At 48.0% G+C, this 21,614-nt stretch overlaps 2 protein-coding genes across 2 annotated transcripts; one reads left to right on the forward strand and one right to left on the reverse strand.

The window, feature by feature from the left end:
* Positions 1 to 901: 901 nt before the first annotated feature.
* On the forward strand, positions 902 to 17,300 carry LOC144148157 (protein wntless-like). Its single transcript, XM_077679739.1, has 10 exons — positions 902 to 1,036; positions 2,219 to 2,355; positions 3,047 to 3,087; positions 5,561 to 5,688; positions 10,132 to 10,229; positions 10,295 to 10,358; positions 11,367 to 11,510; positions 11,581 to 11,664; positions 13,534 to 13,684; positions 15,730 to 17,300. The coding sequence occupies exons 2-10, from the start codon at positions 2,324 to 2,326 to the stop codon at positions 15,849 to 15,851; spliced, it is 864 nt and encodes a 287-aa protein (XP_077535865.1). The 5' UTR covers positions 902 to 1,036; positions 2,219 to 2,323; the 3' UTR covers positions 15,852 to 17,300.
* Positions 17,301 to 17,442: 142 nt separating this feature from the next.
* Positions 17,443 to 20,397, reverse strand: LOC144148156 (uncharacterized). The gene has a single exon (XM_077679738.1). The coding sequence runs from the start codon at positions 19,926 to 19,928 to the stop codon at positions 18,063 to 18,065; it is 1,866 nt and encodes a 621-aa protein (XP_077535864.1). The 5' UTR covers positions 19,929 to 20,397; the 3' UTR covers positions 17,443 to 18,062.
* Positions 20,398 to 21,614: the final 1,217 nt, after the last annotated feature.

The raw sequence follows: 21,614 nt of genomic DNA on the forward strand, positions 1-21,614 counted from the left end.
TCATGTGGAAGGGCTCTTTCAAACATTATTTTTGAAATCGTGGTACGGCACGGTATGTGTTCACAAGGAGCATCCCCGGTGGGACCTGGCATTGAATGTCCACAAGAGTTTGATATCGACTTTCATCTGGAATTTTTCAAGGGTATTTTTGGGCCATTTGAGGCAAGCGACAGTTTGAAAAAAAACGTGTTTTATGTAAAAAAATCCCTGGCCAACTCTACTTTTGTGAAACCTAAAATAAGTGTATTCTTGTCATTTTTGCCAACGGAGATGAAACCATTGGAGGGTAGAGGTATACAGTTTTGCTGTAAATGTCTCTTGTCTTTGAAGCACAAAGTTCTCTAGCGCGAGGCATAAACGAGTGTCTCAATGTTTTTTTATTACGTGTTGTGAAGTGCTCCAGCGAGAGGTGTAAACGAGTGCCCCGGTGTTTTTTTTTAGTACGTGTTAAGTTCTGGTGCGAGGCATAAACGAGTTTCCCGGTGTTTTAGTACCGCGACTACATGAGATGACGATTACGACGACGACAGGAGACTCCAACAGCCCAGGCGTTGCGCTGCTGAGCACAAGGTCGCGGGTTCGATTCCCGGCCGCAGTGGCCGCTTTTCTGATGGAGGCGAAAAGCAAAAACGCCCGTGTGTACGAGATTTCGGCGCACGATAAAGATCCCCAGGTGGTCAAAATTAATCCGAAGCCCTCCACTACGGCGCGCCTCATCGCCTGCGTTGCGTCGGCGCGTTAAACCCTACAATCAATCAACTCCAACAGCCCCAGCCCTTTAGGGGCTTTGCCCCTAAAAGAGTTGCATTAACGCATCATATTTCTGTACCTTGTTTAGTTCTCGCTGCTGTGTACAGAAGCTGCGCCTTTTCCCTTGCAGATAGTTGATGGCCATGCGTACAACTGCGACGTGCTGAGCCTGTTTGAGCTGGGCAGCCTGCACCACGACTTCTACCTGCTCAACCTGCGCCTGCCCATACAAGAGAACAACCCTGGCAACAGGGAGCTGAGGGAAGTCAGGGACGTCTGGCTTGTGGTGAGCCCCTTTCCAACGCACTGGCTTTCATCTGTGCTCAATCCGCTAAGCCGGAAAGGACGCCCAGTCTGCTGCTCGCATTTTTAAGGTTTAGTGCTACATTCTAACAGTGAGTTGGATTCGTGCGTTGCGGCTACACTTAAAACAAAGGGGCAATTTTTTCTTTCTCTGAAACTGCATTCTGGTTTCTTGCGGTATGTGTGCATTGATAATAGATCACAACACAGTCACAAATTCCTAGTCTTGTTTATTGTTGACAACTTTGGCGGTGGGTCTTTCTCAGGAATAGCAATGGCAACGTGGTCCCACACATCGTCAGTCTTTCTGAGTGCACTGCAGGACGTTGCCGTGTGAACCGGCATTGCGTGTTTTGTTCTGGATACCCCAGGTGGTGTTGCTGTTCTGAGGTGGTCATTTGGGCCAAAATGGCCACCAGCTGTCCCATAGGCGGAAATTATTTCCCTTCATTTTCTGAATAAGCAGGAAAGTGCTGTCACCGTTCGTGGTGTTAGACAAAATAGACCGCAAAATACGACCTTAGTGTACAGTCTAGATAAACGGAGAAACAGTTTTTTCAGGCACTTACTCATACGAACTCTAAATAAAGACATCATCTCCTGCTCCTCTTCCTTCAAAAATGCTCATTTATTGTTGTAACAGCCTTTAGCTGTGCTTCCATCTGCTCTGCAAGGGTGGCAGCATGGCCCATATGACCTTTAGGGAGATCTTTCTTGTCCCTAGGCTTGGTTCACAGACAGCTTTAGTAGCCATTAGGGGCTCCACTGTGGAAAGCGTTACGGAGCAAAGCAGTGGCATACAGAAATTCCACGGTGTGCATGGATGAAGGCCTACCATACAGAAATATAAGACATAAGAAATGTAAGAAACATAAGAAATGTAAGAGACATAAGAAATTTAAGACATAAGAAACATAAGACATAAAACGTAAGACAGAAACATAATAGGGGAGCTAAGTGACACGAGCTGCCATTTCCTGAACTTGTCCTCGCGTAGTTTTCACTGAATGCCTTGTTATGCTTTCTTGTTAAGGCAGACACCGTACTGACCTTACTAAAATTTGCCTTTGTGGCACTTCCTAGCTATTAGCGAGGAAACGGCCTGTGGGAAGTCTGTTGTGACACAGGACTAAGTGCGCTGTGATCTTTCGGACGCCTCTTGCAGCTGATCCACCAGAACGGGGGCTTCACCAAGGTCTGGGTCTCCCTCAAGACCTTCTTTTTCCCCATTGTGCTGGCCACCCTGATCTGGTTCTGGAGGCGCATCCGGATGCTAGCACGGCCCCCACACCTGATTGAGGGGCAAGTCGCACATTTTTCGACCTCCTTCTCTGGCTGGACTTCCTTTTCGCAGTTAAGGGGAGGGGGCATGACTCTTAAGACAATTTCTTTTAATTTTTAAGTAAGCTCTGTAAAACCTGTCAGTCTGGCTGCTTTTCCCCCACTGATTTCAAATATGGCATTATTTTTTGAGTCAGTTATTTAGTTCCCAAGATAATTAGGGATAATTACTCATTTTTGGATGAATAATCGACGAAGCAGTGTTAGTCATAAAACTGTAATCTTTGTATTTCCAAATTCTATGAACCCTGGTGAATGCAGTAAGGAAGCAGTTTTGTGATGCATCGCTTGGAACTAATTTTACAGCTCATTGAACTTTGGTGCTTGAAGTGGGTGTTTGAAATGGTGCCTTGCCACTGGTACTTCAGCCGGAGCCAGAACTTCGACAGCTTTGTTTGTTTGCTTGTTTTTAAAACGAGACGGGTGATTTGTTGTGCCAGTTGCACTCCTTACTGAAATTGAGGATGCCCACGTGTGGCAGCTCGTGTCTGTCCTGAACCGCAAGAAGGGCGGAAAATTTAAAACGAGCCAGGCTTGTTTCTCGCTGCTGAAGGCATAACAAGAGCGTTAAAGATCTTTAAAAGATCCCTTCTGTAGATGTGACATCTCCACTACTTCTTCCTCGCTTCATCCCAACGTTTTGTTTTTTCAGCCTGCTGCTCTCCCTGGGAATCGCACTGACCTTACTAAACTGTGAGTGTGATTCACACCTTGAAACGGCTCAGCCAAAACTTGTGCTTGCTACATAATCCTTAATTAAGGCTTTCAGCGTTGCAGTAAATATGTGTGATTTTCACTGCACATGGTTTAGAGAGAGTAGGAGAGAGAGAGAGAGAGAGAGAGAGAGAGAGAGAGAGAGCATACAACTTTGCTTTACTTTCACACAGTGGGCAGTTAATACCTCACCAGCATTTTTTTCGACAGGAAACCTTGCTGCTGTAGCTGAGGACTTTGCTTTTAAAAGTACTACTTTTTCCTCCACAAAGTACTAAGGGCCTTGAGACGTGCTTCGGAGAGCAGTCAGAGAAGGGCAGTCGGTACATTGATCCCAACTTGACATCAGCACATGTGGTCCGGTAGAAACTGAGTGTTCGGCATTGCTGAACCAACTGAGTACTAAAACCTAGTTCTCATTTCTCCATGTACCAGTGCAGCTTGGGCTTTGAATTCTTGCTTTGAATGTTGACACTGTTAGGATCGGATGACCTTTGCCTACCCGAATCCTCAATGCTCCCCTTGGAAAAGGAGGGAGGTCAGTTTATAATTCTTTCAGTTTGAAGCACTACACAACTGATGCTATTTTCAATTCATAATTTTAAATACCGTATTTACTCGCGTAATGAACCCACTTTTTTTTTTTTTTTTTTTTTTTCAGAAAATTCGGCATGTATTTGGGGGGAGGGTTCATTATGCGAAAAAAAATTGCAACAGATTTTTAAAAAATTGAAATTCCACATAATAAAGTTGCTGGAAGAAGTGCATCAGAGCCTTACCATTTTCATAAAAACACCTGGGGGATTATGTAATGGAATTTCTTTTTTATTCTGAACATGCCAGTGGCCCCCTACTCGCCATAGAGCTGTCCTCCTCACTGAAGTTGCTTGCGGCTTCACATTCGTAGTCGGCCCACACCGCACCGTCGTCCGTGCTGTCAAGGCACTCCAAAACTTCTTTTCTCACACCCAGAAACTTCCCTTTTTTGGTCCCACGAAACACGCGACGGTCCTCGTTCACCGACCAAAATTTTCACCCGCAGCGTACACACAGTGGGTCAACACTGAAGTGCTGCCCAGCCGCGTGGTTTCCATGAGCATGCTCCACCACCTTCAGTTTAAAACCGTCTGTGCAGCTCATGTACTGGCCCATCGTACGGCACGCACCAGGAGCACAAAAAAAAAGGTCGGAACACAGCTGAACACCACCACCACCACGGAGCGTCATGGCGAATCGCGGAACAGCAAGAGCAGGGGAGTGCGGAGTACGTTTAGTGCTTTGTTCGCACGCCGCCAAAACCAGACGGAACGGCAAAGAGCAGAGGAGTGTGGAGTGTGTTTTGCGTTTTGTTCGCACGCCGCAACGTTTCTATGGTGCAATGTTTGTTTTGTGTTCAGCAGGTGGCGCACCGCAAGCGTGCGATTTTTAAATTGTGAGCCACAGCATTCCTGCTCATGTCTCAAGCTACTGTTCAGATTTTTTTTTTGTTGGAATGCATTTTTAGCATTTCTGTGTGTACTGCGGCGTGATATCAAGTTACTGCGATTGTCTACAGCATCAGCGACCATGCTGAGATAAAAACACATCCCCGCTGCATTTTTTTTTTTTTTTTTCGAAGTGACAAAAAAGTAAATTCTCGAGACGAAAAGTGGGGGGAGGGTTCATTACGTGAGTGGGTTCATTATGCGAGTAAATACAGTACTGGTTGTTTTTTCTGTCATACCATCTAATCTCCCCCGCTTCTTTGCACTGTCGCATTTGTGAACTGCCTTATCACCAAAAAATAGCACTGTTTTGAATTTCAACCTCAATAAGCTTCCAACTGCAAGCAAGGAATTTCATTTTAATAATCTGCTCTTGCTTTTGTCAGCCCTAGCCCTGACATCACGAAAGAAGTGTGGAGAAAGCAGGTGGTGGATTGCGGGCCTTTTTTCGGGGTATTTAAGCAATGCCGTTCGCATTGAAATTTGAACGATTGTTATCCCTATGTGGCAGACTTTTGAACGAAGCAAAGTTGTGTGTTTCACGCGTGGTCTCTTTAAAGCTCACTTTGAAGCTCGCAGTATGACAACATAGAATGGGTCACAGGATTCAGTTATCAGGTCAGCAAAAGCGTGTGCTCAGTGTAGCAGCTCCAAAGTTGGCTCAGCTTCCTGCATGAGGAAGGGAGCGAGCTGGTCTTTTATGAAAGCAGGTCTCCCAAAGACAGAATCCCGGGGCTGCATTTGTGGCGAAACGGGAGCAAAACATGGCCTGAACTAAGGGTAAATAGAGTTCTCAAGGCTCTTCCTCGCTGTGCAACTCAACCGCATGTATCTTGTCTACTTCGCCTGTTACTTTACGAGTGGTCACTCATGCATGGAGAACTGGGTTCCCAATTGGTGGCAGGAGAGCCCTGAAGTCACTGACGGCCTCTTGTATTTCTTTCCCCGTTTCTCTCCCGGGCGGGCAGTGCCCCTGGAGTTCCTGACCCTCCGGTTCGAGCTCCCGTTCATGCTGCTTCTGAGTGACATCAGGCAGGGCATCTTCTATGCCGCCTTGCTCAGCTTCTGGCTCATCTTTTGCGGAGAGCACCTGATGGTGAGCAGAACCCCACTCTCTTCCCCTGAGGGACCAGCATGTGCCTTTATTAAGTTCACAGCACTTTAGAGGCCCGCCTTGTCGTCGTAGCTCGCTCACTGGACCCAAGTAAAGCCACACGGCGTTCTGTCGTCACGGAGTAACTCAAAGGCTAATATAGTCGCAAGCATCTAAACTCTGGAACCGCTGGCGCTCTGGAACCGCTGAGGCAAAATATACGTAAATAACCGGCAGCGCCCACGTTCATTTAGTTAGGAACGCTAGTTGGGTTGGTTTTTACGATAATAAGCAAAAAAAAAGTGGCAGCGCAACGCCGGCACGTGTGGGAGGGAAAGCACGCACAAAAAGAACAGAACTCCCGCTGGCGCAGTTTCAGGCAGGGGGTCACGCGAGTACTGCAAAGGCAGGAAATCTGAATTGCATTGGGTGGTAGCAGTGAGCGGATAACGGCGCTACAGGCCACTATGGCGAATCACTGCCACGGCCGCTGGATGAGAGCGCACGCAAGGTGCGGCCTGCCGCGTCGCCCGGATTTCAACGGGCGAGGGCGTGAGTGGCGGTGGTTACGTTTGCCGCCGCTTGACTCCCTCGCGGCGCTAGCGTTCGGGGACTGGTTTCGGGACGGAGCGGGGCGGTCCCCGTAGGCGAGCGCTTGCACCGACTGAGAGAGACATCCAGCGCACGGGTTTTAAAGATGTGGTTGTCCTTCCTGGGCTACTCAACCGCGAAAACTGTCTGTCCGTATGTATGTAAGTGTGCCAGTCTGTCGCTCGATCCAGCCGCCCGGCCGTGACTGAAGCAGCCAGAAGCTAAAATAATTCTTGAATGAGATATAGGCAATACATTTTAAATCTAACAAATCTATAAAGATGCTCCATATTCGACAACATTGTTAAAAAAAGATAATATTCAACAAAAAGATAATAACCACCGGTTAGCTTTGTACAAAGCGTCTCACACACAGCACGTAAACCGCGTTGCACAGTTTAAAGCCGCAAGTTTATTAGTTACAGTTCAAGCGGCAGGTATTTGGTGGGACTTTATTCGTCCGAAATTTCAAAAATGTCACCTTTTCTCGGGAAACGCGGTGTCGACACACGGGAGAGCGATGAATATTTGCCGGCGACGGATTAAAGCTTGCCTAAAGACACTTCTTTGCAAAAACATGTTGGCCGGGCGGAATGCGCACCTCATAAAACGAGGACAGGCGATAGGATGGTCGAAAAAGGATTTGAAAAGACTAGACATTTTGCTATGCGTGTCTTTTTTTTTTTTTGATACTCTTATACTGGCCCGATCATGTCTTGCCGCGCATAGAGATTTGGGTTGTTGTTTTTTTTTCGCAGGCACGACAATGCCTTTAAACGCGCTATGAAAACTTGATTACAGCTCGAGGTTGTATAGAAAGAAAAATAAATGCACCGTGCTGTGTTCAAGAAACAGTGCGTACGCGGTCCACGTTGCTAAGCATTTTTCAAACTTTGCGATGAGAACAAGCGCTATATCCTCCGTTATTTCACCGCCGATTTAAACCCATACGCATTTATCCCTGAAGCTAACAGCCGGGATCCTGGAGCAGCACCAGTATGCGCTCAAATTAGCGCGCTCAAAAGACGTTGCGCTAGTTTTGATCTGTGAACATACTGCGCTTCAATTCGAATTAATTTTCGTAGCGTAAGAAAATTTTCACATACGTTATTATTACGTCAGCTTTCTTTTTTGAGTACCCTAGCATAATCTCTACGTAATGCAACAAGTGCAATGCCTTGTATCTGCACAAATAATGTGTAATTCACGCAGTTAGAACAATTAATAATTATGATATTCAAGATGTACAATTGTTGGTTTAAAATAGCAAAGAAAACAAGAAAACGTGAAGTGGAAAAGCGGTGTTCGAATGCTTACGCATTATTAGGCAATTTTTGGAATTTCTGTACAATTTCGCTTTTTTCTTTCGTGTCCGGGCAAAAATTTAGCTTGCCAAGCTCGCCAAATATTTTTTTTAAGTTTTTTGTCGAACCGGAAATCCCATCTGCTCTCCTTAATTTTTTTAGAGGCTACAGGGAAGAAGTAAAAATATCAGGTAGAAACTGGAATCGCTTTTCATTCAACTGTATATATATATGTTATCAAAATATAAAAGGGCCGACATGATATTAGTATTACTTCATAACTAAATAACGTGTAATCAAGTCATATGTGCCGTGAGATTAATACGAATTGGGGTGTTTTATTTAGTGCACGAGGAAAAACCTACATAAAAGTTGGTTACGTCTTAAACATTGAGAAGTGTTGGCACTCATAAATAACAAGCGCCGCCACAAAAACATTGTTTCTGCTTGTCGGGAATTTTAATATATTCTCTGCAGTCGCAGCTTGCAGACAAAACGTAAATCTCTGCCGTGCGTGAGGTCACAAAGAGCATGCCGGGCGACGTGAGACACAACGACACAGCAATGCAAGACAGAAGGCCCACTATCAACGCGTAATGCTGCTGCTGTGAATGGAATTTAACTTCCACCTTGACCAATTTAAGCTCGGCCGCCGCTAATCGTCTTTGTCTTTTAACAGGCGTAACATTAGTGCTGGTAAATGCCTTATGCGGAGCGTGGAACGCCGATGATAAGCCCACACTTCGAAATAAGCGGCCCAAAAGCCGGCGTCCCGCGGGCTGCGCTCACCGCAACCAGTCCCGGAACGGTGGCGCCGCCGCGGCAGCGATGAGTACTAGGCACCCTCACGCCGGTTTGGGAGCACGCGGCAGGCCGCACGTCAGTGCGCCTCTCATCCAGCGGCCGTGTCACTGCTCTGCACTTCCAAAAGCTTTCACGTTGAGTGGAACGGCCTTAATTTTTAAGCCTTGCCATGGGCATCGCTTGGGGCACTGACTCCCGCAGCTAGTTTTTAGCCATCGCTCTGTCAAACTGGCTTTAGAGAGCTGTTCAACTTGAAGACGGTGTTCTTTACTGTGTCTGTAGAAAATAACTGCCTCACTGTTTTTAGGCATGCTAACGCAGATTAGGTAATACTTTGGGAACTGTTACTGAAGGCCAAACCATTGCAAGTTTTTTGAGTTTGCATTTTTACAGCAAAGCTGAAAACCTCTGCCCCCAACGGTTTCATATCCATGGACAAAAACGCCAAGGCACCAATGTCTCAGACGCCAGGCGCATGCGCCAGGCTGGTCATGCATACAGCATAGAGCTCTGGATTCCGTTAAGGAAACCACAAAACAAGCATCGAAACCGCATTATGGGTGATAGGTGCCTGTGAACAATGCGACTCCCTCACCATGTGTTCGTGGTAAAGATTATGTTTGCAGATTATGTGTGAAGGCTAGGCAGGACTAGTGTCACTGAAGAGGGCAGTTCTTGCCCAAGACGCCGAGCGCATGCGTCAGGCTAGGCAGGACCCAGCATTTGCTGCCAGAGAGGTTGAGCGAAGTGTCAGTAGATAAGGTATTAGAGTAGCGCCACTGAGACACGCAAGTCGGCAATGGTGGCCATTTTGTCGTTCATCAATGTTGCGAGATTGCAGCATCTACGGCCTCGCCGTTGACTTCGACCGGGTCGTTTGTTAGCAACACTACTGAAGATGCATCAAAACGGCATCTTTGGACACACTTCTGCTGCTGAAATGCTGTTACATGCATTATCTTTTATTTGCGTTCAGACCGACGTCAGTCGCGCGCAGCCGCAGAGCATGGAGGACAAGCTAAGCCTGCCAGAGTTGACCGACTAAAACACAAAAAGCAAAACGGCAGCGCCCAGAAACCGTCGTAGTGTAAACAAATGTCTCGTAATACGAAGTGACCAATGATCATGGCAGCGGCGCGGAACAATAGGAGAAAAGAGGGCCGATAATCTGTACCGACCTTAACTAGTGACACTAGCCGAGCGCAAGCGGCAAGACCGCCGAGACGACGAGAAACATTCCACACCCTCCTCCATCACCATGTGTAGTGTTTTACAACAGCTTTGCTGGACATCCACTTTCGCAGGGCAAGATGGTGACTTTTTTTGTGTTGGCTGTGTGGCATGATTGTGAGGTTTACTACTTCCTCTCTCTCTCTTTTTTTTTTTTTTTTTTTTTTTGAAACTGTCAGTTTCGTTACGCTGCGTGTTACTAAGTGCCACGGTGATTTCTCCTGTGTTTGCCTGTCCGCATTCGAGTTGTGTCCTCTGCCTCTGTGCGTGAATGCTGTGTCCAGTGCTGTCGGTCCCGTCTCCAATGGCTTCTGTGTTTGCCTTTCATGCTCACCCGACAGGAGGGCCGCAGGGTAGGTTGTGGAGCTCTGTGGACGTAAGCTCTCTCTTTCTCTCTTGCCAAGCATGGCAGCTGTCATTGCAACGTTTGGAGGATGGCTTGTTCCCCCTTGGTTGAGTGTGGTGCCAGTTCCCTTGGATGTGTGGGTCGGGTTGACGGCAGCCTGTGGCCTTTCAGGATGACGTTGAGCGTAACCGGTTGCGGTCTTACTGGAAGCACCTGAGCGCCGTGATTACAGGCTGCGTGTGCCTCTTCATCTTTGACCTGTGTGAAAGGTAGGCCCTGAACGGAGGAGTGCCGTAGCAGGTGACACAACAATGTTTCGTTCATGCTCTTTCAGGGGGATTCAGCTGAAGAACCCTTTCTACAGCATCTGGGCATCTCGAGTTGGGAGCAACCTTGCTGTATCCTTTCCCCCCGGCGCTATGGAGATTGGTGTATTGACTGTGCTTGAATTATTCGTCCACGTGGTGTGGTGGCAAAGAGGTACCTCTGCCAAGGGACTAGTTGGTTGGAACTGGTCTACCGGGCTCATTTTCCTGATAAAGGCCAAGAAATGTCCATACAAATAGATGACTCTGGTTCTTTCATGCAATTTATAACACTCGTTGACTATGTACGTTCCTGTGTTTCACATCTTCAAAGTCTCTCGCATAGCTGGTGATCAGTCTCTCTTGGGACAAGCTTGGAGAGGGGTTCATGCATTCGATATGTCCCTGGCTGGGTAAATTTAGTTGGCCAACAGGTAACCCTTGAAAGTGGACGTCGCGATGGTTTGGCTGTTTATTGAGGAAACTACCGTATTTTTGCGCATATAATGCGCACCCCCACTTTCACCTCGCTGGAAAAGAAAAAAATATCCTCGCGTATTGCCTGCAAATTTGATACAGGAAAGGCTGCACCAAAGCTACTGCTCAAGCAACACATCACATACTATGTAGACAGAAAAAGTGTATATTTAGCAAGAACTGGCTGCAATAAAATTCAGTTAGAGTGTGCTCGTCCTTGTTTTTTTCTTCCTTGTCCGTGTATGTTTTGCACAATCACTGCCATTGAAGGCTTAGTGTTACTGCGTAGGAGCTTCTAGGCACAACGGGCATTGCTATGAAGCTGCACTAAGGGGAAAAAACCCTGCGTATTATCCCCACCCATACTTTGCCACTGAAATTTTCACATTTTTGGTGCGGGTATACGCGCGAAAATACGGTATACCTGAGAGCTCAGAATGGCGTGTCCTGGCTCTGCTTTTCAAGCTGCTTGGTTGGTCAGACAACCCCACAGTTTCCATTGGGTTAAAGAGAAAGAGAAAGGAGAGGGACAGAAATGGAGGATGAGACCACGAGCATTGTCATCAGATGTGCCACCCCATGTGTGCCCCACCCCTGCTGTGAGCCTTGACTCCCCCTTCTTAGCTGGCCTTCATCATAGCCGGAGGGCTGTCAGCCGGCACGTACCTGGTCTTCCTGACGTACCTGCTGTTCCGGGTGCTTCGCAACATCAGCTTCAAGCGCAGCGCCCTGCCCAGCATGAGCCAGGCGCGGCGCATGTACTACGAGGTGAGCGCTCGGCCCCTGTCCGGCCACAGGGCTGGCCCCGCTCACCCGGCCTCCCTCCCCCCCCTCGCAGGGCATCATCTACAGGTTCAAGTTCCTCCTGCTGGCCACACAGATCTGTGCAGCCCTGACCGTCATCGCCTACATCATCGGCCAGGTGGGTGCTGGCTGCCTGCGCCTGTCTGGCCCGTCGTCGTGGCCTGTGCAGTTGCAAAACTCCGCTGTAGAATCTGGCCGCTTCGTGGACCCCCCTTTGTAGCAAGCAGAGTGGCGTAGTATCTTGGGGAGGAAAACCTCACTAGGCTTGGACATTCACTTTTAATAACACAGCTAATAAAGAAATACTTGATTTTCAAATTGGGAAACATCAAATGCGGAAATGCTTCTTAACCCTTTCCCTGTCGGTTGTTTCTGGCCGTGACGCACCCCCAGATCCGGCTTGGTTTCCGGAATATCAGGGAAGGAACATAGTGGTTTATTTGACTATGATAGCGTCCGGAACGTAACGCATCGAAAGGAAAGGGCGAGGGTGAAATAGCCTTTCTTCCAAATGTTTTCAGTTTGCCGTGCATGCTTCCGGGACGATGACCCCACCGTTTCAACATCAGAATCTGACGCTGTGGAACTCGTACCCCTTCCTCGGATGAGAAACTCTCCGAATGCGAATCCGAGCTTGGCTCGCATTCAAATCGGAATCGGAAGAACTATCGCTGCTGTGCGCAGTCGAAGCTCCTGTCGTGCAGTCAGCCATCCGAAAGTAACCGCGCACAAGGAGGGAGTACTGTCAGCAGCCCTCAGAACGCACAGAAACGGCTTGTTGTAAAATCATGATGATTGATTTGATGATTGATTGTAGGGTTTAACGCGCCGACGCAACGCTGGCGATGAGGCGCGCCGTAGTGGAGGGCTCCGGATGAATTTTGACCACCTGGGGATCTTTATCGTGCGCCGAAATCTCGTACACACGGGCGTTTTTGCTTTTCGCCTCCATCAGAAAAGCGGCCGCCGCGGCCGGGAATCGAACCCGCGACCTCGTGCTCAGCAGCGCAACGCCTTAGCCACTGAGCCACCGCGGCGGGTTAAAATCATGATGGCAGATAGAGATAAAAAGGGGATACAACGTTGATACAACAACCTCGTTTGCTGCTGACAGCGGCAAGTGAGGGCACGGCAAGCGAGCGAAAGCCGTGATTGAGTCATGTTTCAGTCTATTGGAGAGGCAACAGTGCGCTGGGCTAACCTGGCACGTTGTAGCAGACGCGGGAACAGAATAATAAAAAAAAAACAACTAGAAATCCGTTGCGGATGGCACAACCCTTGCACCTGTAATCGCACGCAAGCCACATGGTCACTCATCCCGACAGAGTACAGTGCGTGGAGCGACCAAGCCCCCCAGCAACGAAGGGTGGGCGTGGTCGTTCCTTACTCTTCAATATACTATTGCTGAGAGCTAGCGATTGAAAATACAAGCTACTAGAAAGATTCGACAGATGGCGTGAACAGTCCAGGCAGGCCAGCTTTGGACTAAGGCGCAAATTTTTGAATGCACAATGGAGAACGTACCGGTACATTAGTGACAGCGAAAGGGTTTATGTTCGCGTGACATTTCCTCTATGATTAGCAGCAGCAGCAGAACAGCCACAAGCAGCTCAGAATTTTATGCTGGGAGATGATGGCAGGCTAATCTGGCTGCCTCCGTTTTCCGCCAGTGCTGGGGCCAACCATTGAGCAGTTTTCAGCACATCGGGCCAATGGAGAGTTCTGAAACTCCGTGTATTGAATAACTCTGGTGGACATCTTTTCACGTGCATCGGTGAGAGCCATGCAGTTGGCGGCCATCTTAGCTTATGACCTGGCCAATTCTAGACAATTAGGTCACTTTCTTGAAACACGAATCGATATTTGAATCTTGAATCAATTTGAATTTACATCTGCTCTACTTTCCGAGCCTTTCCCGTAGTAGAGCAGTGCTTTCTCTAAGCTTGGCGTGTGGCCCCCTGTTGGGGCACCGTTTTTGTCGCACCAGGTGAGCGAAGGCCGCTGGAAATGGGACGATGACATCAAGCTCGAGTTCACCTCAGCCTTCTTCACGGGCGTTTACGGCATGTGGAACCTCTACGTCTTCATGCTGCTGGTGCTGTATGCCCCATCCCACAAGTACTACCCTACACCTGCTGGTGAGTGCTGCCCCGCTTTCGTGCCACCCGTCCAGACTGGGGTCCCATTTCAAGCCCATAATGACTGTGCAGAGCACTCAGCTCTCAGTTAAATGCGTCCAGCACCTGCTCACTAATGCAGGTGACAATGAGAGCAAGTTACCGTATTTTCGTGCGTATAACCCGCCCCTGCATATAAACAGCACCCCCACTTTCAGCCCGTCGGAAAAGAAAAAAAAAATCCTCGCGTATTGCCCGCAATTTTGATACAGGAAAGGCTGCACCAAAGCTGCTGTTCAAGCAACACATCACATACTATGTAGACAGAAAAAGCATATATCTAGCAAGTAGAACACACTGACTGCAAGGTGGAAATCGCAATCAACTAATAACATTCAGTTGTTAGAGTGCGCTCGTCCTTGTTTTTTTCTTTCCTGTCCTTGTATGTTTTGGGCAATTGCTCCCATGGAAGGCTTAGTCAGTGTTACTGCGTAGGAGCTTCACGGCACAACACCCATTGCTGTGAAGCTGCACTAAAGGAAAAACCTGTGCATTATCCCCTACTTTGCCACTGAAATTTTCACATTTTTGGTGCGGGTTATACGCGCGAAAATACGGTAGGTCGCTATTTGAACAGGATTGGCAGCAATTGAAACACTGAGTAGCCAACAAGCTGTAAAAAGTACGGACACCAAACTTTTATGCTGTCTCTTTAGCTTAGCAGTCATGAAACATCATGTGGGATGCGTGAGCATGAAGTGAGTGGTGGCATATAGTGAAATAGAAATTGCCAGATTTGGTTGCCTTAGGAATAAGGGCGTAGATGGTAAAGCATGTTCATGTACATCAACAGCTTCTACTGAGCAAGGTTAGCGAAGTGCACTACACGCTGATTTAATTTCACCAGTCATTTCTGCCTCGGGTAGATGCCTTGTGAGTTGGGCCTGACTGCTTGCTTCCATGCTCGACCACAACGCAGGTTATTTATTTCATCTGTGCTGTGTTATAGCATTTTAGCCACACTTAGAGAATAAGATGTGGAGTCATTAAAGGTGGGGATGTTGCAAAAGTATCCTCCGGTCTTTCAGCCGGGGACATTAGGCGTGACGCTACCGACAAGAACAGTACAAGGTTTACATTGTGTGCTACCAAAACGCTGTGGATTGTCCAATTTTTCCATGACATACAAAAAGGAGCGCCTGCAGTGGTTCAGCTGTTGTTCAGCATGGTTGGCACTTTAGCCCATCTCTTTAATAAGCAGCGCGGTTGGCACTTTAGCACAGTGCACACGTGCACTTTTGAGGAGGAGGCAGTCAGCCCTGGGGAAGAGTCCTCATTCCAGGACCCCTCGAGTCCATCTGGCTTCTTGGGCTGTGGCGCCACAAGTCGTATTCGTTAACAGCGAACCTGTTTAGCAAATTGTAGTTTCTTGTGTCTGCAGTTAGAAATACTCGTAAATTGCCGAGTGCACACACACTCGCGGCGACCGTCCGGCAATTAACAAAACCAAGAAAATGCCTAGCGCTCGTGTGTGCGTGCCTCGTGACGACTGCCCAGCGTCACCAGCTCACATTTTTCAAGCCAAGAATACCCACTTAGGGAGATTCGTTAAGATTGCAGCGACCGCCTGCCAGTTAAAAAACCACGAAAATGCCGAGTGCTGATGTGTGCGTCCCCCACGGCAACCACACAGCATCCCTGGCGCGCGTTCGTCGAGCCAAGCATACCCGTTTTGGGACGTTGGCCAAGATTGGTCAGAAGAACTCCAGCGTTCGCCGTAATCGTGGCAACACTTGCTCGGTACGAGAACAACGAATCATAGTGTATGGCCGTTCAAGGTGATGTCCAATGACTATCACTTCCAAAAAAATGAAAGAAGGTCATACTTACAGCAACAATGATGGAGTAAGGGTCGTTGCAGCAGCGAGGAAGAAGCAAATGGGCTGCAATCGTGGACTTAAACCTTCGAGATGGTCGTGAAAGCTCTGTACAACTTGTCTAACTTCAAGTCTTGCGCGTTAGTGACAGCTGCTTTTTTTTTTTTCTTCCCCGAACCTCTGATCCAGATCACTCCACAAGCCAGGAAGAAATCGAGTTTAGCCGACTGACCACCACTGAGCCAGTGCCCACAGAACCCACGGAGTCCTCCTCCCTGACGGAGTTTGCCAAAAAGGCTGCCCTGGACTAAGCCACCGCACTGACTGTTCCGCATACAGGGGAACCAACTGCATCGTGCATATCTTCCGTTTCCAATCGTTCAGGACAATCAGGGTCGCCCGACCACGACTGGCACAGCCACCCAGGTGACCGTTAAAAGGTGGCCAATGGTTTGGGGACTGCACGGAACCCTGTTCTACAGGGATTATGTATTCTTTCTGCCTTGGTCATGTTTACGGTATTCCTCCCTTGTTGCTCTAGGAAGTCACGTTGTTGGGGAGAAATCTCTCTTGAGTGGAGATTAGAACTTTAGTTGGTGGCACAGAGCCCGTATGTGTAGTTCCGGGCTTGGTAGGACTCGGCTTTAATTTATTCCTTAGGCCTAACGTAGGCCTAACTTAGGCCTTAGGCCTAACGTAGGCGTAGCGTGACTTGTCTGTTGCGTTGCATTGCCAGGCTTTGTGCCATACAACACTGCATTTCTTGTTTGATCTTGTGCTGTTTTTCTAACGTTGTGTTCATAGCGGGCATTCTAATAGAATGGTTCCTAGCCAGTGGCCAAAATATCGGTGGCTTCATACAGCCATCATGAAGGGACTGAATCATCGTGTCACATTGGAGCTTTCCTTTTTTGTTGCTCTCCTTGTCAGATGCCCTGCAGCCCACAATACTCTTTCACATATGAAGGTTGCTGCTAGTATCTTAGTCAGAGCTAACAGTTTGCGTCAGGGTTGACGTGGAGATGTTTACATGGTGTTCCACAGTAACATTAGTTCCTGCATATACCCATAAGGAGAAAAGCAAGGGTTTTGTGGGGCGATTGAAGTGGGTGGCGAGTGTGGTCTTGGCATAAAGCGAGTTCCCGGATTTTGAAGACCAGCTTTGAATGGTAAAAATCAGCGACGGCTTTGTCGTTCACGTTTACGAGAACTGTGATTTTTTTCCCCCTTTTGAGTGTTGTGAAAAAATGTTTGCTGTACATTTTTTAGCTACTAGCTTGTCCAGTTGTCTGTAGTTACTGTGCCGTGTTTGAAGCATGTAGATTTTGTTTCCCTGGCCGCGTGCTTGTGCAGCTATTTTGCAGCGTTTTGCAGCTTTAGCAGCTTCATGCATCCTATTAGTGTTGAGTACTGTCCGAATTCTTTCAGTGCAATGTTATCGTATACTGCATGTCTTTTTTACACATTTTCTACTTTATGCAATTTTACACTCTGTTACTCAACTCCAATCTACAAAAGCGATTTACACCAAGTTTTACACTGATTGATTGTGGAATTTGATTTGTGCGAGTATTCTACCCTTTATTGTTTTACAGTGTTTTGTTATTTGAAGGTGATGTGCACAAAATTGTCCAACGAACCTCTGTTTCTGTACGAGTTTTGATATTTCCGTGCGTCCTGCAATACAAGAAACTGATGCATTACGTGTCTGTGCTGATGTGAGGCATTTTTACACAATAAACCGTTTTTGTAGCATAGTTTGTGGTTGTCAGTGTCCTTGTTTTGAGTGAAAGATCATGAATTCTGTACGCGTATTTAGTTAGAAGGCCAACAAAGCCTCGTTTGCTGAGAAATAAATAATTGAAGCTGAAATTTTTTTCTGCCGTTTCTTTTCCGTTAAGGGGAGACGCTCCTCGAAAACACTTTTTTTTTGTTATACAACTTAAAGCTTCAGAAATTAGACCACTGATGTAGTTTTTCCTCCCGATTCCAAATCTGTAATCAGTTTTTACATAAGTGCAATAGTTTGTGAGTTATGTTGCAAGTAATGGTGAAACTTCATAAGTTTTCCGGGAACTTTCGCGCATACTAAATGTTCATGCAGAGAGTTGTTCAACAGCTCCTTTTGCTCCCTATTAGCCATACAGTGCCGATATCTAGCTAGAAATTGTACTGAAACTTTGAAACTATGAAAAAAATATCTGCGTAGCAAAGTACTGTTTTTTTGCCACTAAACTACAATTTAATTTATTAATAGATATTTACGGCTGAGAGGTAGTGCTCATTCAAGTAGATATCGGCACTCTACGCACTCTCCTCAATGTGTGTGCCAAATTTCGTTGTCGTATGACCATTCTAAGTGCCCGAAACACTTCCCGCAAAAAATGCAAATCGGCCAAAATTGCGAAATGAGAAAAACACGTTTGAAAGTTTGAAAGTGCGTATTTACAAAAATGAAAAACACAGTAGCACGAAACTTGTGCTGAATATAGACACACATGTCCAGAGGGAATACTGAGCGTCTAGAACTCTCCAGCGCCGTAGGTTTTCCCTTCCCGGCTGGTGCGGCAGGACTCTTCCACCCGGGCCCTCTTGGCTGCACTGCGGCGGTGTGCCCTCGCCTCAGCGGTCTGACGCACATTCATCTTGTGCATGCGCATGCTGTCTCGGCGGTCGCTGAGGGTAACCAGGGCCTCGGAAGGAAGTACCCCAAGCTCTTCCAGCACCTTTTCAAAGCTCGCGTGGCCCCTGTTGAACCACAGGACTGCAATGGCTGTGGCTGTTTCCACAGCAGTCCGGGAAGCAAACCGGGTCTTTGGACACAGCAGCCATATTTTGCTGTTCAGGGACTCGGCCGCGTTCTGTGTCTTGCCGTGGAGGCACCGGGAAAGCAGCTTCGCATCTGTGAGACGCTTGTAGATGGGGAGGATTGCCAAACCCTGGGCCTTGGTCAGGAGGGGGGTGTGGCAGGGTGCAGGCTGGCCCTGGGCCTCAGCCCGTCGGTGCTTGCACCACGAGTCTGGGCCTTCAGGACAGAACTTGTGGCTTCCGGCACCGTCTGTTGAGCACGAGTGCAAATATGAGGCCCATATGGCAGTGTACATTTTGCGGACATTTCCCCGATTGTTCACAATGGCCACCTGAAAGTAGGTTTGAAGCTTCTGGATGGTGGTCTCCTTCAGCTTCTCCCCTCGTGGAAGTGGCGTTGGCAGCTTCCGCAGGCCGGTGCCCAGACGTTTCGCCACGTGGTTGGTGCACTCCTCTTTTTCAATTGAGGTGTCGGCGTACACGTTGGCATCACAGACCCCGTTGTAGGCCTTGCTGTCTCCATCACTTAGGAAGATGGTGAACCGCAAGGGCGTCTCATAGTCTGCAGTCCTCTGCCAAATCCGCACTGCAGCTTCGGCCTCCATGGCATGGGAAGAACAGTCGCAATTCTTCTCACAAACGGGATGATGAAACGCCTGCCATGTTTCCTCCTCGCCTCCCATGTCTTCATGTAAACTGCACGACAGGCAGAAGTTAGAAAGCACTTCATAGTCCAGGCACAAACCAGTGTCCAAAGACACCACAGTTCCCACACCATTGTGGCTTTTGTGGCCTCTTTTTTGCCATGTGCCGTCAAACATGACTGGCACGTCACTATTACCAGCCACCTCTTTGGTCACGCTGCGTGCCCTTTGCATGTTTTCACAGACAGCCTTCACCGCCGCACTGTGAATTTTTTTGCCGATAGCATGGAAGGTCTTATGGTGCATAGGGTTTGGCAATCCAACTACTCCACAAAATCTCGAAAGTTGCTCATGCCCGATGCCGACGGCCCGCGCTGCAAGCACCACTTTCAGGTTCACGGCAAAAGCGTCACGCGAACTGCCGCTGTCGTAGCTTCTGCTTGCACCGTGGCCGCCATCTGACGTGACCCGCTTCGACGAGTACGCGGACGAAAGGATGCTCTCCGAGCACTCCACATTCTCACAGTGTAGTTCCAGAAACACAGAAAGGCCTTTCCGCTTTTTATTCGGCGCCCGAACTGCTAGTTTCCGCTCGTGACAAACGGGGCATGCCGCGCCTGCGACGAGAGCCGTCAATCCACCCAGCTCGCACAGCACTACGCTTTCGGCACGATCGGCATTCGGCCTGACGTCGTTTTCGAAAAACGCGATCTTTTTCTCCGATGCGCTCACAAAATTCACTGCAGCGTTGATCTCGTCGTCGCTGTTGCCATGGTCGACGTTGCCGTGGTCGATGTTAGGCCTAGCGGCCGCTGGCCCGTCGGGGACATTCTTGTCGGCGGTGACTTTGTTGTACGTCTTCCGCCGCTTCCCTCTGAACTTGTTCCTACTTCTGTATTTCCGGTGGTCGGAAATGGCCTTTTTCGGGCTTGCCATCGCTCGAAAACAGCGGAAAATAACTCCGGAAAACAGTGAAGCGAACTACGGCAAGAACACACAGGCGCTGTCAGCCAATGGCGGCCCCGCGTCAGTGGCGCGCGGTTTGAAACGGCAGGAAAAGACTGTTTTTGTTGCTTTTTTTTGAGAATTTTCGTGAACGTACGAGACTTCAGAAACCGGGATCGTGGAGAGTAAGGACAACTCTACACGAGCCAGCGGCCGCAATATGGCGGACAGCTCTTCTCGCGGCCCCGCGAGCACGCGAACAGCACCAAGTTTTGCATAAATTTCGTGATGCCGCGCGTCACTGCCACTCACTCAGACGCATTTTTCACCGACTTCTGATGCGAATTTCGATGTGATATTTTCAGATGTCAAAATATAATGTATAAAGATGATAAAGCAACAAAAAACAGAAAAGGTGAAATTTGAAAAAAAAACGCGACTTTTCGACCCGCGTCTCCCCTTAAGTAGGTGGCTTCCAACAAATAGTGTAACCACATATAAGTGGGTGCTAATTATTTCCAATAAAGGCATGTTTTAAAGTGTGATGTGGTGCTTTACAAAAGTTGCGTGAGAAACAAGCAAGGTGTTTTCTATATTCTACTGAGGCCTAATCTTAGTTGAGACGTACAAAGCACAGTTCTCAATGAAGCGAGATTCGGTGGTGTGTAAGATCACAAGAGCGCAATGTATTTGACCAGAAGAGATGACCGATAACCATGGACAATGATACGGTCAGCAGCATGAATTCCCGAGATCATGCAACGCTGTTCTTGCTATTGTGGGTACTGGTAGTTTTCCCCCACTGGATAGGTAAAAAATATTTTTTTTTTGGCAAAACTATGATGATGAAAGATAACAGAAGGGTTGCTAGCCCATTCAAGCCCGCTGTAGTAGAGGCATGGGATACATGCGTGCTCGAAGCTAGAACGGCAGCTTTTCAAGTCGAGCTGTCCATTCTTGCCGCAACTTTTACGGACTACGGAAGTAGCACCCATCCTCCCCGCCTTCTCTTCCTCCTCCGCATATTTGTCCTTATGCACTACCGTTTAAGTATACTGAACGCAAGACACGGCATACAAAGGCACCAAGCAATAGAAGCATGCCTGCCCTTCTGGTTATGGACACTTTCAGAGTATGTATTTGCACTGTGCCTGCCCCTGGTCTCTTTTATTTGCCTGCTCGGAGCAGTTAAGAGCAGCTCTGTATTTCATTTACCCATCGAGTGTCTACGAAAGCTTGGAGCTGTTGCATGTGGGACTCTACTACTGCTTAAAAGCACTGGGCCGCGTGCCAAATGTTCAACCTCTGTGCCTTGGTCACCTCGGAGAGAGAGATATTGGGTGGGGAGGCAACGCCGAAGTGCAACGAGTGTTTTGACCGCCCACTGTGCGTCTGGTCGTTTAAAAGAAAAAAAAAAGAAGGAAGCTCACACTAACACGAAAGACTTGAAGGTAGTGAAGCTGCACGCAGCCTTCACGACCATCACAAAGGTTTAAGTCCACTATTGCAGCCGATTTTCTTAACCTTCGCCGCCACAGCGAACTTTACTCCATCACTGTCACTATAAGTGTGAACTTTTTTCACCTTTTAGAAGTGATAATCATTGGACATCACCTTGGAGGGGCGTACGCTATGAAGTGCACTTCTCGTTGCGAGCAAGTGTTGCAACGACTACGG

Source organism: Haemaphysalis longicornis, unplaced genomic scaffold (assembly GCF_048455015.1).
Source record: "Haemaphysalis longicornis isolate Haplotype H1 unplaced genomic scaffold, Haemaphysalis longicornis Haplotype H1 scaffold_796, whole genome shotgun sequence".
In the NCBI taxonomy this organism is placed as follows: Eukaryota; Metazoa; Arthropoda; class Arachnida; order Ixodida; family Ixodidae; genus Haemaphysalis; species Haemaphysalis longicornis.

Excerpts from the sequence above, each read along its gene's own strand:
- LOC144148157 (XM_077679739.1), top strand. The coding sequence starts at position 2,324 with ATGCTAGCACGGCCCCCACACCTGATTGAGGG. Across the intron at positions 10,359-11,366 it reads GAGTTGGGAGCAACCTTGCT|CTGGCCTTCATCATAGCCGG; the intron begins GTATCCTTTCCC and ends CCCCCTTCTTAG. Across the intron at positions 13,685-15,729 it reads GTACTACCCTACACCTGCTG|ATCACTCCACAAGCCAGGAA; the intron begins GTGAGTGCTGCC and ends CCTCTGATCCAG.
- LOC144148156 (XM_077679738.1), bottom strand. The coding sequence starts at position 19,928 with ATGGCAAGCCCGAAAAAGGCCATTTCCGACCACCGGAAATACAGAAGT.